Below are 19,019 nucleotides of genomic sequence, written 5' to 3' on the forward strand. Positions count from 1 at the left end.
AAAGAATTTTAAGTATGTAATCTTATCTCATTATTCCAAAAACTCTGTGAGACAGGCACAATATCTTAGAGAGTATGTGATAGACCCTAGATAGAACTAAGCCCTTGACTATTATTTTGTCCACTTAAATCTGGTCCAGAGTTCTTTCACTCACATCTATCTCAGCCTTTAGCATATAAAATGCTTTAATCAGAAATAATACACTCTGTCAAAGCAATAACAAACAACTTCAGAAGAAATACAGCACCACTTCTTATATATGATACTATTTTATAACCATATATTTTAACAAATAGAACATTACATATTAAAACGTATTATTTTGAGGCCAGGCGCTGTGGCTCACACCTATAATCCCGGCGCTTTGGGAGGCCGAGGCTAATGGATTTCCTGAGGTTCAGAGTTCGAGACCAGCCTAGCCAATATGGTGAAACCCCATCTCTACTAAAAATACAAAAAATTAGCCTGGTGTGGTAGTGCACATCTGTAAACCCAAATACTAGGGAGGCTGAGGCAGGAGAATCGCTTGAACCAGGGAGGCAGAGGTTGTAGTGAGCCGAGATCATGCCACTGCACTCTAGCCTGAGCAACAGAATGAGACTCTGTCTCAAAAAAATTAATTAATTAATTAAAAATAAAATGTATTATTTTGACACTCAAAATTTTAAAAATATTACAAAGTAGGGCTACAATTATAATTAAGTAACTTCTAAAAATGATCAATAATAGATATGACCCTCTAAAAAAGAAATTACTAAAATAATGACTTTATCTTTTACATATACTCTGACTTATATAATTTATTATATGAATTTATTATATATTATATATTACATATTTTGCTAACAGTTGCAAAATAAATTCTCCAAACTATTCCCTTGCTCCCATTTTCCAAATGAATAATAAATTTAAAAAATCAAGATTCTCTCTGCCATGGAAATCTATTTTTTCAGCCAAAATAATCAGAGGGAAGAGAATTACTTTTAATGTTTTTCACTATTAGCATGCCATGCTTAAATTTTTTCTGCAACATGTACTACAAAATAACACAATACAGTAAAACACAGGAATGCTTTGTCAACTTGGAAAAGTTGATACTTACCAAGGGGGACATTTTTCTTCTTCTTGACAGAGATACTTCACTTTCCTTATCTGCTTGTTGGCGCAACAAATCTTTGAGCTGATTAACTACAGAGCAAAAGCAGAGGGTTTATTAACCTTATTTGAGATCCATGGTTTCTTACCACCCATCCATCCTTCCAACTAATAAAAATTGCTGATATATTATGCATCAAGAATTCTGCTATCAACTGGGGATACAAGACCAACATAAAAAAAAAAAAGAATTTCTACCCCTTAAGAGCTAAGAATCTAGCAAGAAAGAGAGAGACACTAATAGATATAAAATAAGTTTGTATGTAGACCTAAAGCTATGCACAGTGCTACAAGAAGAGGAAGAACCTAATTGTGCTTGTTTTCACAGAGGAGATAACACTGCAAAGATGAACAGGAAGGAGTTCACCAAGCAGAAAAGGATAAGAAAAATTCCAATTAGAAGTCACTGCACATGTCAAAGCATAAAAGCATAGAGAGGAGGTTATTATAAATAGAATGTGAGTTGTGAGATGGATGATTAGCATGAGAAGTACACAAAGATGAGCCGAAGAGGCAGGTTAGAGCTATCTTAGGAAAACACTGTTATTTTATAACTAAGAATTTTGGACTTTAGCCTATAAGCATTGGGAAGTCAAAGGAAAACAAGATTAAGCGAGGGAATTAAATTATCTGATTTGTGTTTCAGGAATAACATCACAGCAACAGAATGAAGAATGAATGGAGTTATTATTCTATGGAGTTTAAAAAATTCACTATGCATCATTCAGACTAGGATTGACATTCACACTCACCAGCATGGCTCTGTTGTAATTCGGGCCAGGCTGTCCTGGCATCCTCGTTTCCCACACTGGTGCTAAAAGAAAGATTTGGTGCATCTTCTCCAATAGTGACATCGCCTTCTTTCAGGGCACATTTCAGTTGGTGAATGCTTCTACTGGCATGTTCTGCAAGAACAACCTGATGAAAGTTAGGACCAATGAAATCTGGTTGACCAAACGGACACTTGCTCAAGAAGGCAGTTTTTAAAGGTGAAATCATTATTTCTCATACTTTACGGAAAAAACGCAGAGTTCTGTTTCTAGCTTGCTGAGGGATGTGCCAAAGATGGTGAGAGAAGATTAACTTCATGGTTAGAGGTAGGACTTGATGATCTCTAAGGCCCCTACCACTGTAGCAGTTGATTTCACTACATATAGCACCACCAGCAAGGATTAAATGACAGAACTCTTCCCACCAGCTCCCATTAAACAATAACTTTCTAAGGGAAGTGCTCTCCTTCCCACCATGCCTGACTCCTTTACCAACTTGGAGACAGAGGGGACGAGAGGAGCAGTGGGGAGGTGGGAAGAGCCAGCAAGAGGGACTGCGTCACACCCAGTTCCAACCTAGGGAAGCCTCATTGTCCCTGGGGACAGGAAATCCCTCCCCCACCAAGAGACATCCACATGTCTGGCCTAGTTTTGATCAAAATTTGCATAGCTGAAGTGCTTATAGTGGCAGCCCCGGCAGTACAGCTCTTCCTATATACTGCTGGCTAACCACAACTCATAGATTCTTGGTTAGTGCAACTGACCACCCCTAGAACACACAAAAACTGTCTAAAATGAAGTATTTTTAAGGTATATTACTGTGATAGTTCATCTCTAAAAATAGCCTCCAAGGGGTTGCAGCGAGCCGAGATCGCACCACTGCACTCCAGCCTGGCAATAGAGCGAGACTGTTTCAAAAAAAAAAAAAAAAAAAATAGCCTCCAAGGAACCCAGCCTCATTCTCTTGTTCTCTTCTAATCTGAAACTGACTGGGCCTGTAGTCTGCATTAACCAATAGAATGCAATAAAAGTTATACCATGTCACACCCAAGCCTCATCTTTAAAAGGACTGGCAACTTCTGCTTCCTCTTGGAATGTTTGCTTTTGGGAGCCCTAAGCCGCTATGTAAGATATCTGGCTACCCTGCTGGAGAGACCTGTGAAGAGCATACGTGGAGAGGAAGAGAGAGGCCCTGAGACCCCACGAAGAAAGAGAAAAGCCCTCCCCGCACTGCACCCCGCTGCCCCACTCTGACAGCCCAGTCCTCCAGAGGACTCCAGCACCAGAGGCCCTCTAACCGCAAAGGCACAAAAGAGACCTGATTCATTACCAACCATGTATGAAAATATATTTATAAACATATATTCTGTAGGACCTTGAAAAGCAGTTTCCATTTTCTCCAAGTGCACTGATTTCAAAGTTTGGAACAGAAACAAAAGCAATGTTAGTATTTAATAGAAAAAAAATGTCTCTGTTATACAATATCTAATACAGTTTCTTTACTTGCAGCAACTCATTTTCTACTTTGATAAAAGAAAACATGTATTTCAGGTCAGGGTTCGACAATGTAATTCTATTACTCAACTATACAAGAGACACAGTTAATTTATCACCATATTTTTCTCCATACCAATCCTATGTCCACACAGATCTTTTTTTGAAATGAATTTGGCGCTGATTACTAATGAAAACTGGCCTCCTCTGACTCATCATGAGTTTAAGGAAGTTCAGATAAGACGCTTTCCTGGTTTTGGGAATATATGAAACTGTGATAGTTTTACAATAACTTAGTATTAGAAAATAGAATAGAAAAGCGATTTAGTCATGGAAAAGGAAAATCAAAGTGTTACATGATAAGCAATTCAGTTCATGGAGCTTTAGATTTATGCCCTTAAATCCAAGAATAAAACACCTATCTTTATTGAATCTATTAGAAAGGAACGAGACAGTTTGACTAACATAAAAATGTATTCCAGGTAAAAGCATTGCGCCGTTGGTGATCACGGAAGAAACAGGAGTGTGGCGTGACCGTGAGGAAGCAAAAGAAAATGAGGAACTACGCAACCATGAAACGAACGCTTAGTCTCAGAGATCAGAGGCTTAAAGAAAAGGATAGATTAAAACCTAAAGAGAAAGAAAAGAAGGATCCCAGCGCGTTAAAGGAAAGAGAAGTTCCGCAACACCCTTCCTGCTTATTTTGCCAATATAATACACAGCTGGGCCCACCTTACCACATCCTCGTTGATACCAACTTTATCAACTTTTCCATAAAAGCCAAACTGGACTTAGTGCAGTCAATGATGGGCTGTCTGCATGTCAAGTGTATCCCTTGTATAACTGATTGTGTAATGGTTGAAATTGAGAAATTGGGGCAGAAGTATCGAGTGGCTCTAAGGATCGCCAAGGATCCAAGATTTGAACAATTACCATGTACACACACAGGAACCTATGCACATGACTGCTTAGTACAGAGAGTAACTCAGCCTAAGTGTGTGTAAGTGTTACATTGTGCCCACAGTTGACCGGGACTTTTTTTTTTTTTTTCTTGAGAGGGAGTTTGGCTCTTGTCGCCCAGGCTGGAGTGCAATGGCGCAATCTCGGCTCACCGCACCCTCCGCCTCTCGGGTTCAAGCGATTCTCCTGCCTCAGCCGCCCCAATAGCTGGGATTACAGGCACCTGTCACTACGCCCGGCTAATTCTGTATTTTTTTTAGTAGAGACGGGGTTTCTCCATGTTGGTCAGGCTGGTCTCAAACTCCCGACCTCAGGTGAAATCCGCCCGTCTCAGCCTCCAAAAGTCTTGGGATTACAGGCGTAAGCCACCACGCCTGGTGACCGGGACCTTAAAAGAAGAATCCATAAGATTCCTGGAATTCCTATCATGTATATTTCTTTTCTTTTTCTTTTCTTTTTTTTTTTTAAGACGGAGTCTCGCTCTGTCGCCCAGGCTGGAGTGTAGTGGTGCGATCTCCACTCACTACAACCTCCTCCTCTCAGGTTCACGCCGTTCTCCTGCCTCAGCCTCCCGAGAAATTGGGACTACAGTTACACGCCACCACGCGCAGCTAATTTTTGTACTTTTAGTAGAGACAGGGTTTCACCGTGTTAGCGAGGATGGTCTTGATCTCCTGACTTTGTGATCCGCCTGCCTTGGCCTCCCAAAGTGCTGGGGTTACAGGCGTGAGCCACCGCGCCCAGCATTTTTTTTTTTTTTTTTTTTTTTTTTTTTTTTGAGACGAAGTTGCACTCTTGTTGCCCAGGCTGGAGTGCAAGTAGTGCAGTCTCAGCTCACTGTGGCTCTGCCTCCAGGGTTCAGATGGTTCTCCTTCCTCAGCCTCCTGAGTGGCTGGGATTGCAGGCATGTGCCACAGTGCCCAGCTAATTTCTTTTTTCTTTTTTGTATTTATAATAGAGACAAATACTTTTGTATTTTTAGTACAGAAAAATACACCTCGGCCTCCCAAAGTGCTGGGATTGCAGGCATGAGCCACCGTGCCTGGCCTACTCACTTTTTGATGCTGTTTTGAAATTGATATTTTGTCTCATAAAAATTTTAGTCCAGGCACAGTGGCTCATGTCTGTGGTCCTGGGACTTTGGGAGGCTAAGGTGGGTGGATCACCTGAGGTCAAGAGTTCAAGACCAGCCTGAACAACGTGACAAAACCCCATCTGTACTAAAAATACAAAAAAGGTTGGCAGGGTGTGGTGTTGTGTGCCTGTGGTCCTGGCTGCTGGGGAGGCTGAGGCAACAGAGTTGCTTGAAGCCGGGGGACGGAGGTTGCAGTGAGCCGAGATCACACCACTGCATTCCAGGCTGGGTGACAGAGTGAGACTGTCTCATAAAAAAAAAAGAAAAAGAAAAAAAAAATTCAGTGATGGTCAAAGGGTACAAAATCTCAGACAGGAAGAATATGTTTTATACTTTTTGAGTTCTATTGTACAGTGTGGTGCATATACTTAATAATGGAGTATTACACATTTCAAAATTGATGTTCTCATCACAGAAATGTATTGGAAGTATTGGATATGTTAACTAGCTTTATTTAATTATTCCACATTGTATCCACAATTTATGACATCACTTTGTAACCCATAAATTTATACAATTATAAATTGTCAATTTACAATAAAAAATTTTTGTTGCGTTTTTAAAGAAGAAATGTATTCCATGGAGCTTTCAAATGACTTCACCTCTAAGGCAAGGGATAATTATTTATTTATACCTAGTCTGAGTAAAAGCTAATAAACTATATTAGGAAAAAGAAAAAAAATATGGAAAGAATTTGCATAGTTAAAAGCCTCTGTAAGCAGAGTTCTTTCATCAGATTACAAGAAAGGCAGGATTTTTTTTTTTTTTGGAGACGAAGTCTCCCTGTTGTCCCCAGGCTGGAGTGCAATGGTGCGATCTTGGCTCACTGCAACCTCCGCCTCCCAGGTTCAAGCATTTTTCCTGCCTCAGCCTCCCGAGTAGCTGGGATTACAGGCATGCGCCACCACACCCAGCTAATTTTTGTATTTTTAGTAGAGATGGGGTTTCACCGTGTTGGCCAGGCTGGTCTTGAACTCCTGACCTCAGGTGATCCACCCACCTTGGCCTCCCAAAGTGCTGGGATTACAGGAGTGAGCCACCGTGCCCGGCCTAGGGCAGGATTTTAAGAGCACTTTTCATTCCTTTTCTAATGTTCTTGTTTAATCTTTTAGAATTTATAACATTCAAAGACTACATGTTAAATTGCACTATGAACATAATATTACGTGAAATAATGAGCTATTGAATTGAACAACTATCCCAAAGAAAAGTGACACACAAGACTTTAGGGTTTGTTTGTTTGCAACTACTGATTTCAGAGTTACTAGGGTCAGAGAGGAAAAGCAGGAATTTGCAAGAACTGTGCCCTAAAACTAAAACTACAGAGTTGACATTTTAAAGTCATTTCAACGCTACATTTCAAAACATGCTAAGTGCTTTTCAAATACATAACAAAGCAGCATAATTATATACTATAACAGATAAACACAGTTAATGTGAAGAAGAATAACACTCAGATGATTCAGGACAGATGAAATCCCATGGCTCTTCAACTGGAGCCATTGCAACTGAAGCCCCCATAATCCTTATTAAGAGCACTACTCCCCAGACGCAGTTATCTGCTCCTTACATTTAAGGAAACCAGATTAGACAGAGGGTTCCAGTTACCGTTTCCTATCCAACTGCTAATGGGACACAGCTTTATCTGTTTCTAACCAAGAGAGAGAACACACTCATTTCCTCTTCTCTCCTGAGAGGACAGTAAGGGTATTTCACAATGAATGCATCCTGATTTCTTTTCCCCAGCACCAACCAGGAACTGACTATAAACTTAACTATGACTACAGACACAAACAGGACCCCTGAGTCCTACAGATCACATGAACGTAAGTGCAAGTAGATAATATTTCTGCTAATGCACTATCCAAACATCAATCAGTACAATGAGCACTTAAAAGGTACCTGAGCTAATGGCTGCTGGCTAATTTCAGTCTGTCTTGTCCATTTTCTTTCTTCTTTTTTTTTTTTGAGATGGAGTTTTCGCTCTTGTTGCCCAGGCTGGAGTGCAGTGGTGCAATCTCAGCTCACTGCAGCCTCCGCCTCCCAGGTTCAAGCGATTCTCCTGCCTCAGCCTCCTGAGTAGCTGGGATTACAGGCATGCACCACCACACCCGGGTAATTTTGTATTTTTGGTAGAGACAGGGTTTCTCCATGTTGGTCAGGCTGGTCTCAAACCCTCGACCTCAGGTGATCCGTCCGCCTCAGCCTCCCAAAGTGCTGGGATTACAGGTGTGAGCCACTCTGCCTGGCCTGTCTTGTCCATTTTCTTAGTAAGAGTTTCCCTACTTCCTATGTTCTAACTCTTAGGTCACCACTGGGCCTCTCTTCATCAAGATGTTTTTGAACAAAATGCAAGTATGTCTCAGCCCAGGAAGAATCACCACTTAAATACACACTATGAATTATTAATTTCTTCATTCTCCATCTGTCCTGGGAGATGTGAAAGAGAATTGCCCTGGTGACAGGGAGGGGGACCACTCCCTGCGAAGCGCCCAGCTGTCTCTGAGAGAATATGCAATGAACCATTCCTCCCGAGGCCGAGATATGAGATGCACTGCAGCTCCCAGCACAAGCTTTGATTAGGGCAGACATGCAGAAAAATGAAACCACAGTGAGATAAGAAATACATGTCTATCCACACTTGACTGGGCCTCAGCCTGGTTCAGAAGATTGCTGTCACTGTTTACTAGGGGACCAACAGGTAACACTACCAAGATATAAACAGCAGAATCAAAAAATCAGACAATGTCGGCTTTGTGAAAGGCAATTACAATTGTGAAAGAGATTACAAGTACTATGTGGAATACTTTTTTGTTTGAATCTCAAAGAAAATACTATCCTAAGACTCTAATAACTGAAAACATGCTAAAGTGGTTGGCGCCAGGAGTAAAAGATAATCTGATAAAGAATGTAAACATCTTAAGAAAGCAATGTCTGGAAGACCATTAAAGATATGTGGGTGTTGGCAAATCCAGGAGATTGGCTATATGCATTCTGAGGGATACACCTGGTATTTCTTTGGCATCAACGGAGAGGACTGATGCACCTGTCACTTTCCACTGATAAAAGAAGTAAACCTAGCCAGGCTGGCAAAGAACACAGGTAAAATCACCAGCAAATACAATCTGTATATCCTTACTTGTAATTACTGTAAAGTAGGATTCTTGCAGAGCAAGGGCTACGAGCAAAGCCTGTACTTCTAGATTGTGATTTCTCAACCTCAGCACTATTGACAGTTTGGACCTGATAATTCTCTTTTGGAAGGTGCTGTGTTGTGCCAGTTTAATAGCATCCCTGGCTTCTGCCTACTAGAGGCCAGCAGCACTCATCTCCACCCCCAATTGTGACAATAAAAAAAAAAATCAATAAAACAAGACAGTTTTCAAGTCAATAAAACAAGATCAATAAAACAAGAGTTTTCAGTGTTGAGGGGAGACTTGCTATCACGCTGACCACATTACATTGTAAGTGTTGCCGCCTCTTGATGGAAAATGAGCGTGACAGTGAGCTATTCTGCCACAGGAGTGCTGGTGGGGAGGACACAGCCTGAGACCGACAGTGCCATGATGGGACACATCTGATCCAGGTGTCAGGAATAGGTGTTGTATCTATCAGAAGCAAGAGCTCAGAATTCATATTTAGCTTCATTTTGTTTCAGGGCCTAAAAGCAATATTTGCCCTAAGGCCATCCCTTTAAGTATCCAGTGGGCTTTGATGAAGTTCCGCCATCATCAGGATTGCTTCAGCCAGTGCACAAGGGCATTTCTAGCTACCTTGTCTACTTTTGGACTCTGAGAAGAGTTATCATCAAGTAAAATGGTGAAAATCTTAGCACAAACTGGCAATGTGATCAGACCATAAGTCTTTAAACATCCCAGGAGAGAATATTATTACTCTCAGTATCTCAATAGTTTGAAAAAAACTTACTCTATACCTATTTCTGACAAAGAACATGAAAAAGTACCCTTACAATCTCCTAACACTGAAACATAGCTTTGATTTAGATTATTCCAGGGATGACTATTTACTTGTAAAACATTCATTTCTTTTCTGGTTGCTAAATCCTGTCTTTTGCCGATTTTATCTCATCAGTAGTAGGAAAGAAAAATTGAGATTGTACTTTTAAGTTCTAGTAAAATAAAAGATCATAAAAGTTAAAGGCACTAACTTTAGTTAGTGAGCCACATGAGGCCAGGCACAATGGCTCATTCCTGTAATCCCAGCACTTTGGGAGGCCAAGGCAGGTGGATCACTTGAGGCCAGGAGTTCGAGACCAGCCTGGGCAACATGGTGAAAGCCTGCCCCTACTAAAAATAAAAAAATTAGCCGGGTGTGGTGGTGGCACCTGTAATCACAGCTACTCGGGAGGCTGAGGCAGGAGAATCACTTGAACTCGGGAGGCAGAAGTTGCAGTGAGCCAAGATCACATCACTGCACTCCAGGCTGGGCAAAAGAATAAGACCCTGTCTCAAAAGAAAAAAAAAAGTCGGGCACCGTGGCTCATGCCTGTAATCCCAGCACTTTGGGAGGCCAAGGCGGGCAGATCACCTGAGGTTGGGAGTTCGAGACCAGCCTGACCAATATGGAGAAACCCCGTCTCTACTAAAAATACAAAATTAGCCAGGTGTGTTGGCACGTGCCTGTAACCCAGCTACTCGGGAGGCTGAGGCAGGAGAATCGCTTAAACCTGGGAGGTGGAAGTTGCAGTGAGCTGAGATTAAAAAAATGAATATGTATAATTTGAATTTTATCGGCAAAAAACCCCTCATGTTTATGTGTGTATATTCCTACATAGTGCATATGGCAAACAATATTTAAAAATCCAGAAAATATTTGAGAAAAGCAAAAAAGAAATACAAGTTTTATAAGAAAACAGGAATACTTGAGTTACACATATGTTTTCTTAAGACAGCCAGATGATATCACTGCTGGCTAATACACTGACCAAATTGTTGGCTAGTAAGACTAACACAGCCCTTCTACAATTGTGAGCCACTTTGCAGGATTTGGATAGATGTGCTAATCATATACAAGCAAAATATAGAAAGCCAACCTTATCTTTGGTTTTCTTGAACTACATCAATTCATAAAGACAAGGCCCATCCCTGAGATTATATATTTTCTTCTCATATTCATCCTCTCACTTTCTGTGTACCTGGTTCAACTCCTTACTCTCATTTCCATAAGACAAAAACATAGCCCTTATCATTCATCTGGTCCAAACAAGTGCTGATGGAAGGAACATTAATGATCAAAGGGTCAGAGAGTGGCATCTAAAGGGGAATCAGGCTCTGGGTGTGTTTTGCTTGGCTTCCTTCTTGGAAGAAAAGAGGGAGGAAAAGAGGGAAAAAGAGAGAAGAAAAAAAAGGAAGCAAAGAGGGAGGGAGCAAGGAAGAAATTGAAATGTTTTTAGAAAAAGCAGAAACTGCCCAATTTGGCCATAAGCCTCATCATTTCCCTTAATGTCTTCCACTGACTCCATCATACCTTTTGATCATTTGCTTGGCACCTAAAGGCAATAATTCTCACATCCAGTCCAAACTTCTCGTTTTACAGTTGAGGAAACGGGAATCCAAGAACAGTGTCTTTCACTTGCCTAAGGTTACACAGATGGTTGTCAGCAAAGCAAAAGTAAGTGCAGTGACCTGGCTCCCAGCTCCACATTCTCTCCTCTGACTCCACCACACTCTTCCCATAAGTTCATCTAAAGGCTGAAACACCAAAATGTTGACAGAAAAAGGTAAAACCAGAATGCAAAATGTATATAGAAAATCATGAGTTCCTGTCATACAAGAAGTTTGTTTCATTTTTCCTTATACTCACCCAACCAAAGGTGGCTAGGAATGAGGTGAATAGGTGAGTCATGTATACAGGTGTTGTTGATAAAATTGTTATCTATTCCCAACGCTGCAGCAAGAGATGAGACATGATGCTGTTATTAAGGCTAAGATACTGCATTTCTAGCAATTTTTCTCCTTTCTGATATCCCCTTACACTCAAGTGTGCAGTACTTAAAATAGAGCCTGGATTGCCTGTAATTGTGGCTTTTTTCACCCTTTCTTGGCTATGAAATAGTTCATTTCATACCTCTTGGCTTTATACAACGATGTATTGAATTTAGAGAAGGGGCATGTGCTATCTTGCCCACTTACAAATGTAGTTCTCGGCCATTCTGTGGTTGTTGAATTATAACTACCCATAGAGTAAATGAACACCTAACCTTACTGCCAAGAGACCTCCCAAATCACTTCCAGTTCTAGATTAAATTCTGTGGTTCCCAGGATACCCAGGATATATACACTTTTAACCACACTGGAAACTTTCAGACCATTTACTATGTAGGAATAATACAACAGATCTGTGGGGGCAACAAAGCCTTCCGGTTTTTCTGCCAGAACTCTCGTTTTGAAGAAGAATCATTAAATGTCTCCAATTTCTCGTAAAGGGGCATAGGCGACCCAAAGCAAGAGATATCTTTAGAGAAGTCAAACAGCAAATCCACTGAAAAGTGTAAGGGAATGGATGAAAGGTGAATGTGGAGCTGCTCCAAGATCATCAGGGTCAAAATGAGGCGAGGATCTCATTTTAAAAGCAAGAAAGTAAACGCTGACTCAGTTTTCACATTACAATTTCAAATTATTGATATACCATAATAGTACCAAAATTAAAGAAATGAGGAAAAGATCTTTTTTTGCTTGTTTTGGAGATAGGGTTTCACTCTTGTTACCCAGGCTGGAGTGCAGTGGCGCGATCTCAGCACACTGCAACCTCCGCCCACCGCAACCTGAGCCTCCCAGGTTCAAGCAATTCTCCTGCCTCAGCCTCCCGAGTAGCTGGGGTTACACGCGCCTGCCACCACGCCTGGCTCATTTTGTATTTTTAGTAGAGACAGGGTTTCTCCATATTGCTCAGGCTGTTCTCGAACTCCAGACGTCAGGTGATCCGCCCGCCTCGGCCTCCCAAAGTGCTGGGATTACAGGCGTGAGCCACCGCGCCCAACCTCATTTTAAAAACAAGAAAGTAAATGCTGACTCAGTTTTCACATTAGAACTTCAAATTTTGATATACCATGATAGTACCAACATTAAAGAAATAAGGAAATTTTTTTTTGTTTTTGTTTTTGTTGTTTTTTGAGACAGAGTCTCGCTCTGTCGCCCAGGCTGGAGTGCAGTGGCGCGACCTCGGCTCACTGCAAGCTCCGCCTCCCGGGTTCACGCCATTCTCCTGCCTCAGCCTCCCGAGTAGCTGGGGCTACAGGCGCCCGCCACCACGCCCGGCTAGTTTTTTGTATTTTTTTTAGTAGAGACGGGGTTTCACCGTGTTAGCCAGGATGGTTTCCATCTCCTGACCTCGTGATCCGCCCGCCTCAGCCTCCCAAAGTGCTGGGATTACAGGCGTGAGCCACCGCGCCCGGCCCCAGGAAAAGATCTTTTTAAAATGGAAGTACGATCACAGAAAATAGGAAAAGCATTTTGCATTTTTATGCGGCTACTTCCTGGCTGAATATCAATGAAGGGATATTAGTAGTGACTACGTGTGCAGTTATTTACAAGCTAGAGGAAAAACCGGTGAGGAAAGACCAAGACTGTTTATTAGGCTTCCATTAATCATAAACTACGCAAGGCATTTGGGGAAGTAATGGTGGGTAGACAATACCAAACAAACCAACAAAACCAAAACAAAGTAAGACATAGAACTTTAAACTGCATTTTATCTTACTACATAGTAATACAATTCTTAAATTATTAGGCACACTCAAAATAAGGAATTTCCACATAACTCCAGCATTGTTTATTAACGAACAGAATACTTTACTTTAAAGGGAATTATCAGCCGGGCGTGGTGGCTCACGCCTATAACCCCAGACTTTGGGAGGCTGAAGTGGGTGGATCACTTGAGGTCAGGAGTTCGAGAGCAGCCTGACCAACATGGCGAAACCCAGTCTCTACTAAAAATACAAAAATTAGCCAGGCATGGTGGCGCGTGCCTGTAATCCCAGCTACTCGGGAGGCTGAGGCCGGAGAGTTGCTTGAACCCAGGAGGCAGAGGCTGCAGTGAGCCGAGATGGCACCATTGCATTCCAGCCTGGATGACAGAGTGAGACTCCATCTCTAAATAAATAAATTATACTACTCAAAAATAGCAATTTATATTTGTGAAGAACTTCTGACTGTACTTAAGTTCAGGGTTAATTCTGTTTTGTTTCCTTCCAGAAGCTGTTATATAAGCTAACATACAAAAATAAAAGTGCTACTAAATAAATGATATGTCCTGAAAAACCCATAAACATTTCAGGTTACATTTCTTGATTCACTGTTAAAATTATGACTACATTTTTTTTAAAGTTGTTTAACTTTTTCTATCCTTCGTATTTGCTCTTGGTGAAATGTTTCCACTACCTTATATTGTTATCACACTAAATTTAAATTTTATTTCAAACTAATTTTAAAATGTATTATCCTTGAATGAAAACCCTTCATTCTGTAATTATTGAAAGCAGTACCACTAGTATTAAACATATTACTATAACATTAATTTAAAATGAACCCCTTTACTGCGTCAAAATGCCTAATGTTAAACAGCCTCCAACAATTATATAAAGACTTAAAATAAGGTCAAAGGAAGAGAAGCATCAGGAAAAACTTTCAATGAAAACAAAAAATTTTTGCCAATCTTAAAAATTACGATTACTCATATCATTGTGCACAGTATTTTTCTTGCTTCCAAATGAAAAGTTAGAAGTGCTTATTTTGTATCTAACAGCTCTTGAAACATCAGTAGGTTGAGGAAGGTTTTCATTAAAACCGATTTTACTCCTGCAGTTTGAATACTGAGAATGTCGACAGTTTGTAACACAATTGAGATGTAACAATACACAGTAACCCTTATAAAATCTAGAGTCATGAGAAGATAAACTTTCTAATATTGAAAAACCTTCACTTTGCTTTAAGTAACAAGTATAAATAACAATTAACATTTAATGAGTGCTTGTCTAGTAAGCACTGATCTTTACCCTTACTTTCTATCATAGTAATCTATAATTATTTTTTTTTGTCTTTCTCCCCAACTAATCCAGAAGCTCCATGGGGATAGGAACTTTGTCTTGTTCCTTACTGCATGCCTAGCACCTAGTATGCTTAACACATAGTAGGAGGCACTGACACATAGTAGGCATATTATGCAGAACACATGCTTCATAACTTAGTATTCTCAATGTCGCAAACAGTCATGACCTAGAGGCTTATGAAAATGCAACAGAATAGAAAGCAGAGTTTATTACATTTAGTAGAATAAAAATTCTTCAGTGAAGCTTATAGTTTATATGTACACATATGTCCCATATAAAATTTCTTACTATAGGTAAACATTTTAAGAAGTCTTAAAATCACTGCTTTACGGGGATTATTTCATTTGCTCCCCACAATAACCCTATGGACAATTCCATAACTTCCATTATAACAGAATCGAAATTTCTAGATGTTATATATGCTGTCCAAGTTGACAGCGCCATCTAAAAGTACAGACATTAAGTCCAACAGAGCTTAAAGGAAAATAAATACAGACATTACTTGTACAGATACTTGCTCATATGGTAATGTGGTAAGAAAATCTAAATTAATAAGGTTTTGATAATAGTAATTATGGCTTGATTAGTAAATACAAACATAGGCTTTGAAGGCAAGCCTGATAATACCTGGCTCTGCAACTAACCAGCTGTGTGGGCTCTGGCCTGTAATTCAACCTCTCTGAGCTTCGATTTCCCCATGTGTAAAATATTCACACGGTTGGTGTAAGCTGCAGATGATTTACTGTATGTAAATAGCCTAGATCAATTAAAAGGGGGCTCTTGTGATTAAAATAATTATTAGTGTTTCCCCCCACTGATCCCATAAATCACATTCAATCCACTGTGCCATAATTTAAATGTGTAAAAACTGTGAATCAGACTTTTATTGGATTAAATAGCAACGTATGGGAACTGAACAAAAATGGCATAGAGCTATCCAAGAGTTTCTGCTGTCGCCGGTTGAGAAAGATGCCAAGTTAAGATCAAGGAGTTGATTCAGGTAACTACGGGAATCTGAGGAAACATCGTTGCTTAACTGTAAAAACTAAATCAAACTATTTCATCCTCCTCAAGACCACAGCAACATCCATCTTGCTCCTCTGTAGCGTGGACGGGGCAGAACCCAGGTGTTAGGCAACGCACCTGGTCTGCTCCCGCCCACTAGGCCCTGGGCACCTCGGGGCTAGGGACAGAGGTTTGGAGCAACTCACCCCGGAGACTCCGTTGATACTGCCCCAGAATCTCCTCCAGGGTAGAGTTCTCCGGGGACTTCGCCATGCACACACTCTAGGCCCAGAGCTGGGAGTTACGTGGGGAAATGTCCAGCTTTCTCCCTTCCGAGAACAACAGGCCTGTGGTCGGGGAGCTCCCGCCTGCTTCCTGCCGCGGCTGTCACAGGGGAGCCTAGAATCCCGCACAGAGCTCTTGGGGGCTCTTCCCACCCACTGGCCCTCGCTTTGCACGTCGGGAGTTGTAGTCCTCACGTTCAGAACCTGCAAGCTCGACAATCCTCAGAGCCTTCCAGTTACACTACAATTCCCACAAACCACTGCGCTCCAGGCGCTAGCTTGGACGGTTTGGCTGCCAGAGCCTGCTGCCAAGAGACAGGCTTGCAGGCCCCGCCCTTTTCCTCCAGCCCAGCCTGGTTTAGTCCCGCCTCCATCCCACTCTTCGGCTGCCTGGACCACCCAAATGACAGAAAGGGCTCACTGAAGGCCTTGACGCTTCGAAATTTGCTAATATGCAGCAGTTGATTCTTAGGCTACTCAAGGACGCAGATAGTAAACTCTGAACCCTGCTTCAGTTGCGAGATTTTTTAAAACGGTCGAATAAATCTTCAAGAAATAGAAGCTCTAAATCTTCCAAACAGCCTAGATTGTAAAGGCGGCCGACACTACAACTCCTAGCATGCCCAGCAACCGGACCTTCACTTGGAGTTGGCGCTCTGCCCGCTGGGAACTGTAGTCCTTGTTGGTTGCGGTCCCACCTAACGCCGAGGTCCTCTTCATTGTTCAAGCTGGTCTTTCGGGGAACGCCTGCGCAGTGGGCAAGCTGGAAAAGCGTGTGGGTGAGACCCTCGCACAACCCCTTTTCATTGTCTGTGTCTGGCGCCTGCGCAGTAAGGGATCGTTGGAACTGGGCAGGAGGGGATAGGGTCCGGCTCCTCGCCCTTTCCCGAGGCGCCTGCGCACTAGGCAGTCGCTCTTTGCCGTTACCGCTATGTGTGGGGCGTGTGTGGAATAACGTTATTGCCCAGCGGAGCTGAGGGCCCCGGAGCTCGACCGCAGCGGCAGCGACGACAACAGCGGCGACGACGACGACGACGAGGTGGGGGGAGGACGGCGTGCGAGAGACTCACGGGACGCGACGCGCCCCGCCTCCCCCGTCCGGTCCCTCTCTCCACGGTAAGGGGTAAGTGATGCGATCGGCTGCTCGGTGTAGGCGCCGCAGCCGCAGCCGCCGCCGCGGCTGCTTTTCCACATCCTGCTCCTCGGGTTTGCGGCGAGGACTCGGGCGCGGCCCGCCGCGGGGCGGGGGTGCGGGGCTGGACCGCGAAGGGGGCGCTTCCCGTATGCTCCGCGCGGCGCCGCCACCCCCACCCTCTGCCCGCCTGGGACCCGGGGCTTGACGGGACCACCCTTCCCATCCCCCACCCGCCGCCCCCTGGAGCTCCAGTCCTGCGGCCCCCCGGCTTTCCCGAGCCCCTTGCTGCCGCCTCCGCATCCCCTAAGTGCATTGAATCATTTTCAGCTTTCGACTGGCTTTGTGCAGCCCTCCCCCCTCCGCCGTAGCAGTTTGCGAGGGGTGCGGGCGGAGCATTGGAGGGAATGGCTGCGCTGCCGCTGGGGAAGGGATTTTTTCCCCTATTGGAGCTGCTCCCCGGGCCGATCCCTTTTGTGTGGTTGGTTTTGGGGTGTGAGGCGGTTGGCGAGGTCAGGCGAGCAGCCTTTTGGACGCGTTGGGAGGGCGTGGAAGACGCGGTGTCATGCACCCTGCCTGGCGACTGCACCCCGTGGAGGCTCTGGCTCTGTAGTAAACCCGGGGGAGGAGAGAGTGGCTTCCTGTCGGCTTCATTGTCCTAGGATTCAGATATAGGGTTTTGGTACGTTTCGCTTCCATTTTATGCAAGCGATGAAAAAATAACATTTGCAGCTGCCTAACACAGGGCGGGAAGACGTGGGATTTGTATACTAAGTCACAGAATCTCTGTTCGGTGGTGTTTCGTAGAGTTTTATTTATTTATTTATTTATTTATTTATTTATTTATTTATTTATTTATTTATTTATTTTGAGGAATGTAAGGAAGACAGGGACTATGCCTGCTGGAGTCCAAGCACTGCCAAGGTGATCAATATAAAATTACTAGGTAACGTTGGAGCCTGGGCTAGAGAGGGCCTGACAACGAAGCTGTTGTGTCAGGGAAATGAACAAGCAGAATTGTTTTTTCATTGGGCGGGTAATGCATTTATGTTCCTGAGGGAATGGATACATCTTTCCGTTTATTTTTTAAGCAAGTAAAACAAACAAAACAACTGGCCCAGTACATTTCTGTTACCGAAGTTGTTAACTCATTTTTATTCTCTTAATGAAAATTCAGCCATTTGGGAGGAATTTGGCGAAGCAGATGATACATTTGATTGAAAATGCATATTTTAAAATGATTTAATCCTTAAGCTTACAATGTATGCAGCCGTTTGCTGGCGTTGCTTCTTAAAACACACCAGAAGAGAGAATAAAGCAGGATGGGGAGGAGCAGGTGGAGGAATAATGGGAGAGGAGAGAGTGACATTATGACTATAGTATCTGGATCTTCACTGGTATAACCCTAACTGGGTATGCTTCAGAGACTTAGGAATTCAGCTCTGGAAACAGTACACTGATGAATAGCAACTTATGTATTTTTCTGTCATTATTTTTTAAAAAGTAAAACTAGGGCTGCCTTTAGTTCTTCCTAACTTTGTAGATAACACGGAAGAGCCCAAGTGCACTTGACAGAGGAAGACACTAAAACTCAGAAAGTTAACTGACTTGTCTGCCCAAGCCAGACTGTTAATCTAAGGCAGAGCCAAACGAAACTGAAGGTCCATTCTGCAGAGTGATCTTTCCTGTGTCCCCCTAGCCCTTTTACCTTGTGAAAATGCATAGAAAGCTTCTCTGTGTGCTCCTTGAGTAGGCTGTGACTATCACTGAACTTGATTCTCACCGTTATTAATTTACTTCTTGCCTTTGTGATGTAAAAGTAGTAATTCTCCTGAAATGGACCTTTACTTTTATAAAGTAACTTGCTACATGAGGAAAGATGTCCTAACATGTGCTTTTCATAAAAACGAAGTGTTGCCGTGTTTTCCCTACTACCTAATGATAGCTACTTAACGGTAGGTTTTAATATTATTTCTTGAAAATCAGTAGTATTTTATAATAGTATGATGATCAACTC

General features: G+C 42.5%; 3 protein-coding genes across 60 annotated transcripts in view; 2 read left to right on the plus strand and 1 right to left on the minus strand.

The window, feature by feature from the left end:
* Positions 1–16,702, minus strand: part of SDCCAG8 (SHH signaling and ciliogenesis regulator SDCCAG8) — a 245,554-nt gene extending 228,852 nt beyond the window's left edge. For 6 of the 16 annotated variants that reach the window (XM_055380741.2, XM_019032290.4, XM_019032281.4 and 3 more), the window contains exons 1-3: positions 16,507–16,699; positions 1,908–2,073; positions 1,103–1,188 (exon numbers count right to left, since the gene is read on the minus strand). In XM_055380741.2, coding sequence (XP_055236716.2) covers positions 1,103–1,188; positions 1,908–2,073; positions 16,507–16,590 — 336 coding nt within the window. In that variant the 5' untranslated portion in view covers positions 16,591–16,699. Of the gene's footprint in view, positions 1–1,102; positions 1,189–1,907; positions 2,074–11,001; positions 12,099–15,792 lie in introns of those variants that run through there. The other 10 variants (XM_055380726.2, XM_004028678.5, XM_063707266.1 and 7 more) reach the window with 4 other exon arrangements.
* On the plus strand, positions 3,962–4,445 carry LOC129532227 (rRNA-processing protein FCF1 homolog). The gene has a single exon (XM_063707278.1). It carries the CDS (start codon positions 3,974–3,976, stop codon positions 4,421–4,423), a length of 450 nt encoding a protein of 149 aa, XP_063563348.1. The 5' UTR covers positions 3,962–3,973; the 3' UTR covers positions 4,424–4,445.
* CEP170 (centrosomal protein 170) overlaps positions 16,237–19,019 on the plus strand; it is a 128,426-nt gene continuing 125,643 nt past the window's right edge. For 5 of the 43 annotated variants that reach the window (XM_063707218.1, XM_063707233.1, XM_063707239.1 and 2 more), the window contains exon 1: positions 16,248–16,986. The gene's annotated coding sequence lies outside the window, so the exon portion shown is untranslated. Of the gene's footprint in view, positions 17,685–17,899; positions 18,958–19,019 lie in introns of those variants that run through there. The other 38 variants (XM_063707164.1, XM_063707178.1, XM_063707195.1 and 35 more) reach the window with 17 other exon arrangements.

The sequence above is a fragment of the Gorilla gorilla genome, chromosome 1 (genome assembly GCF_029281585.2).
Source record: "Gorilla gorilla gorilla isolate KB3781 chromosome 1, NHGRI_mGorGor1-v2.1_pri, whole genome shotgun sequence".
Lineage (NCBI taxonomy): Eukaryota > Metazoa > Chordata > Mammalia > Primates > Hominidae > Gorilla > Gorilla gorilla.

What these genes read in the sequence shown, in the direction of transcription:
- LOC129532227 (XM_063707278.1), top strand. Translation starts at nt 3,974, where the DNA reads ATGAGGAACTACGCAACCATGAAACGAACGCTTAGTCTCAGAGATCAG.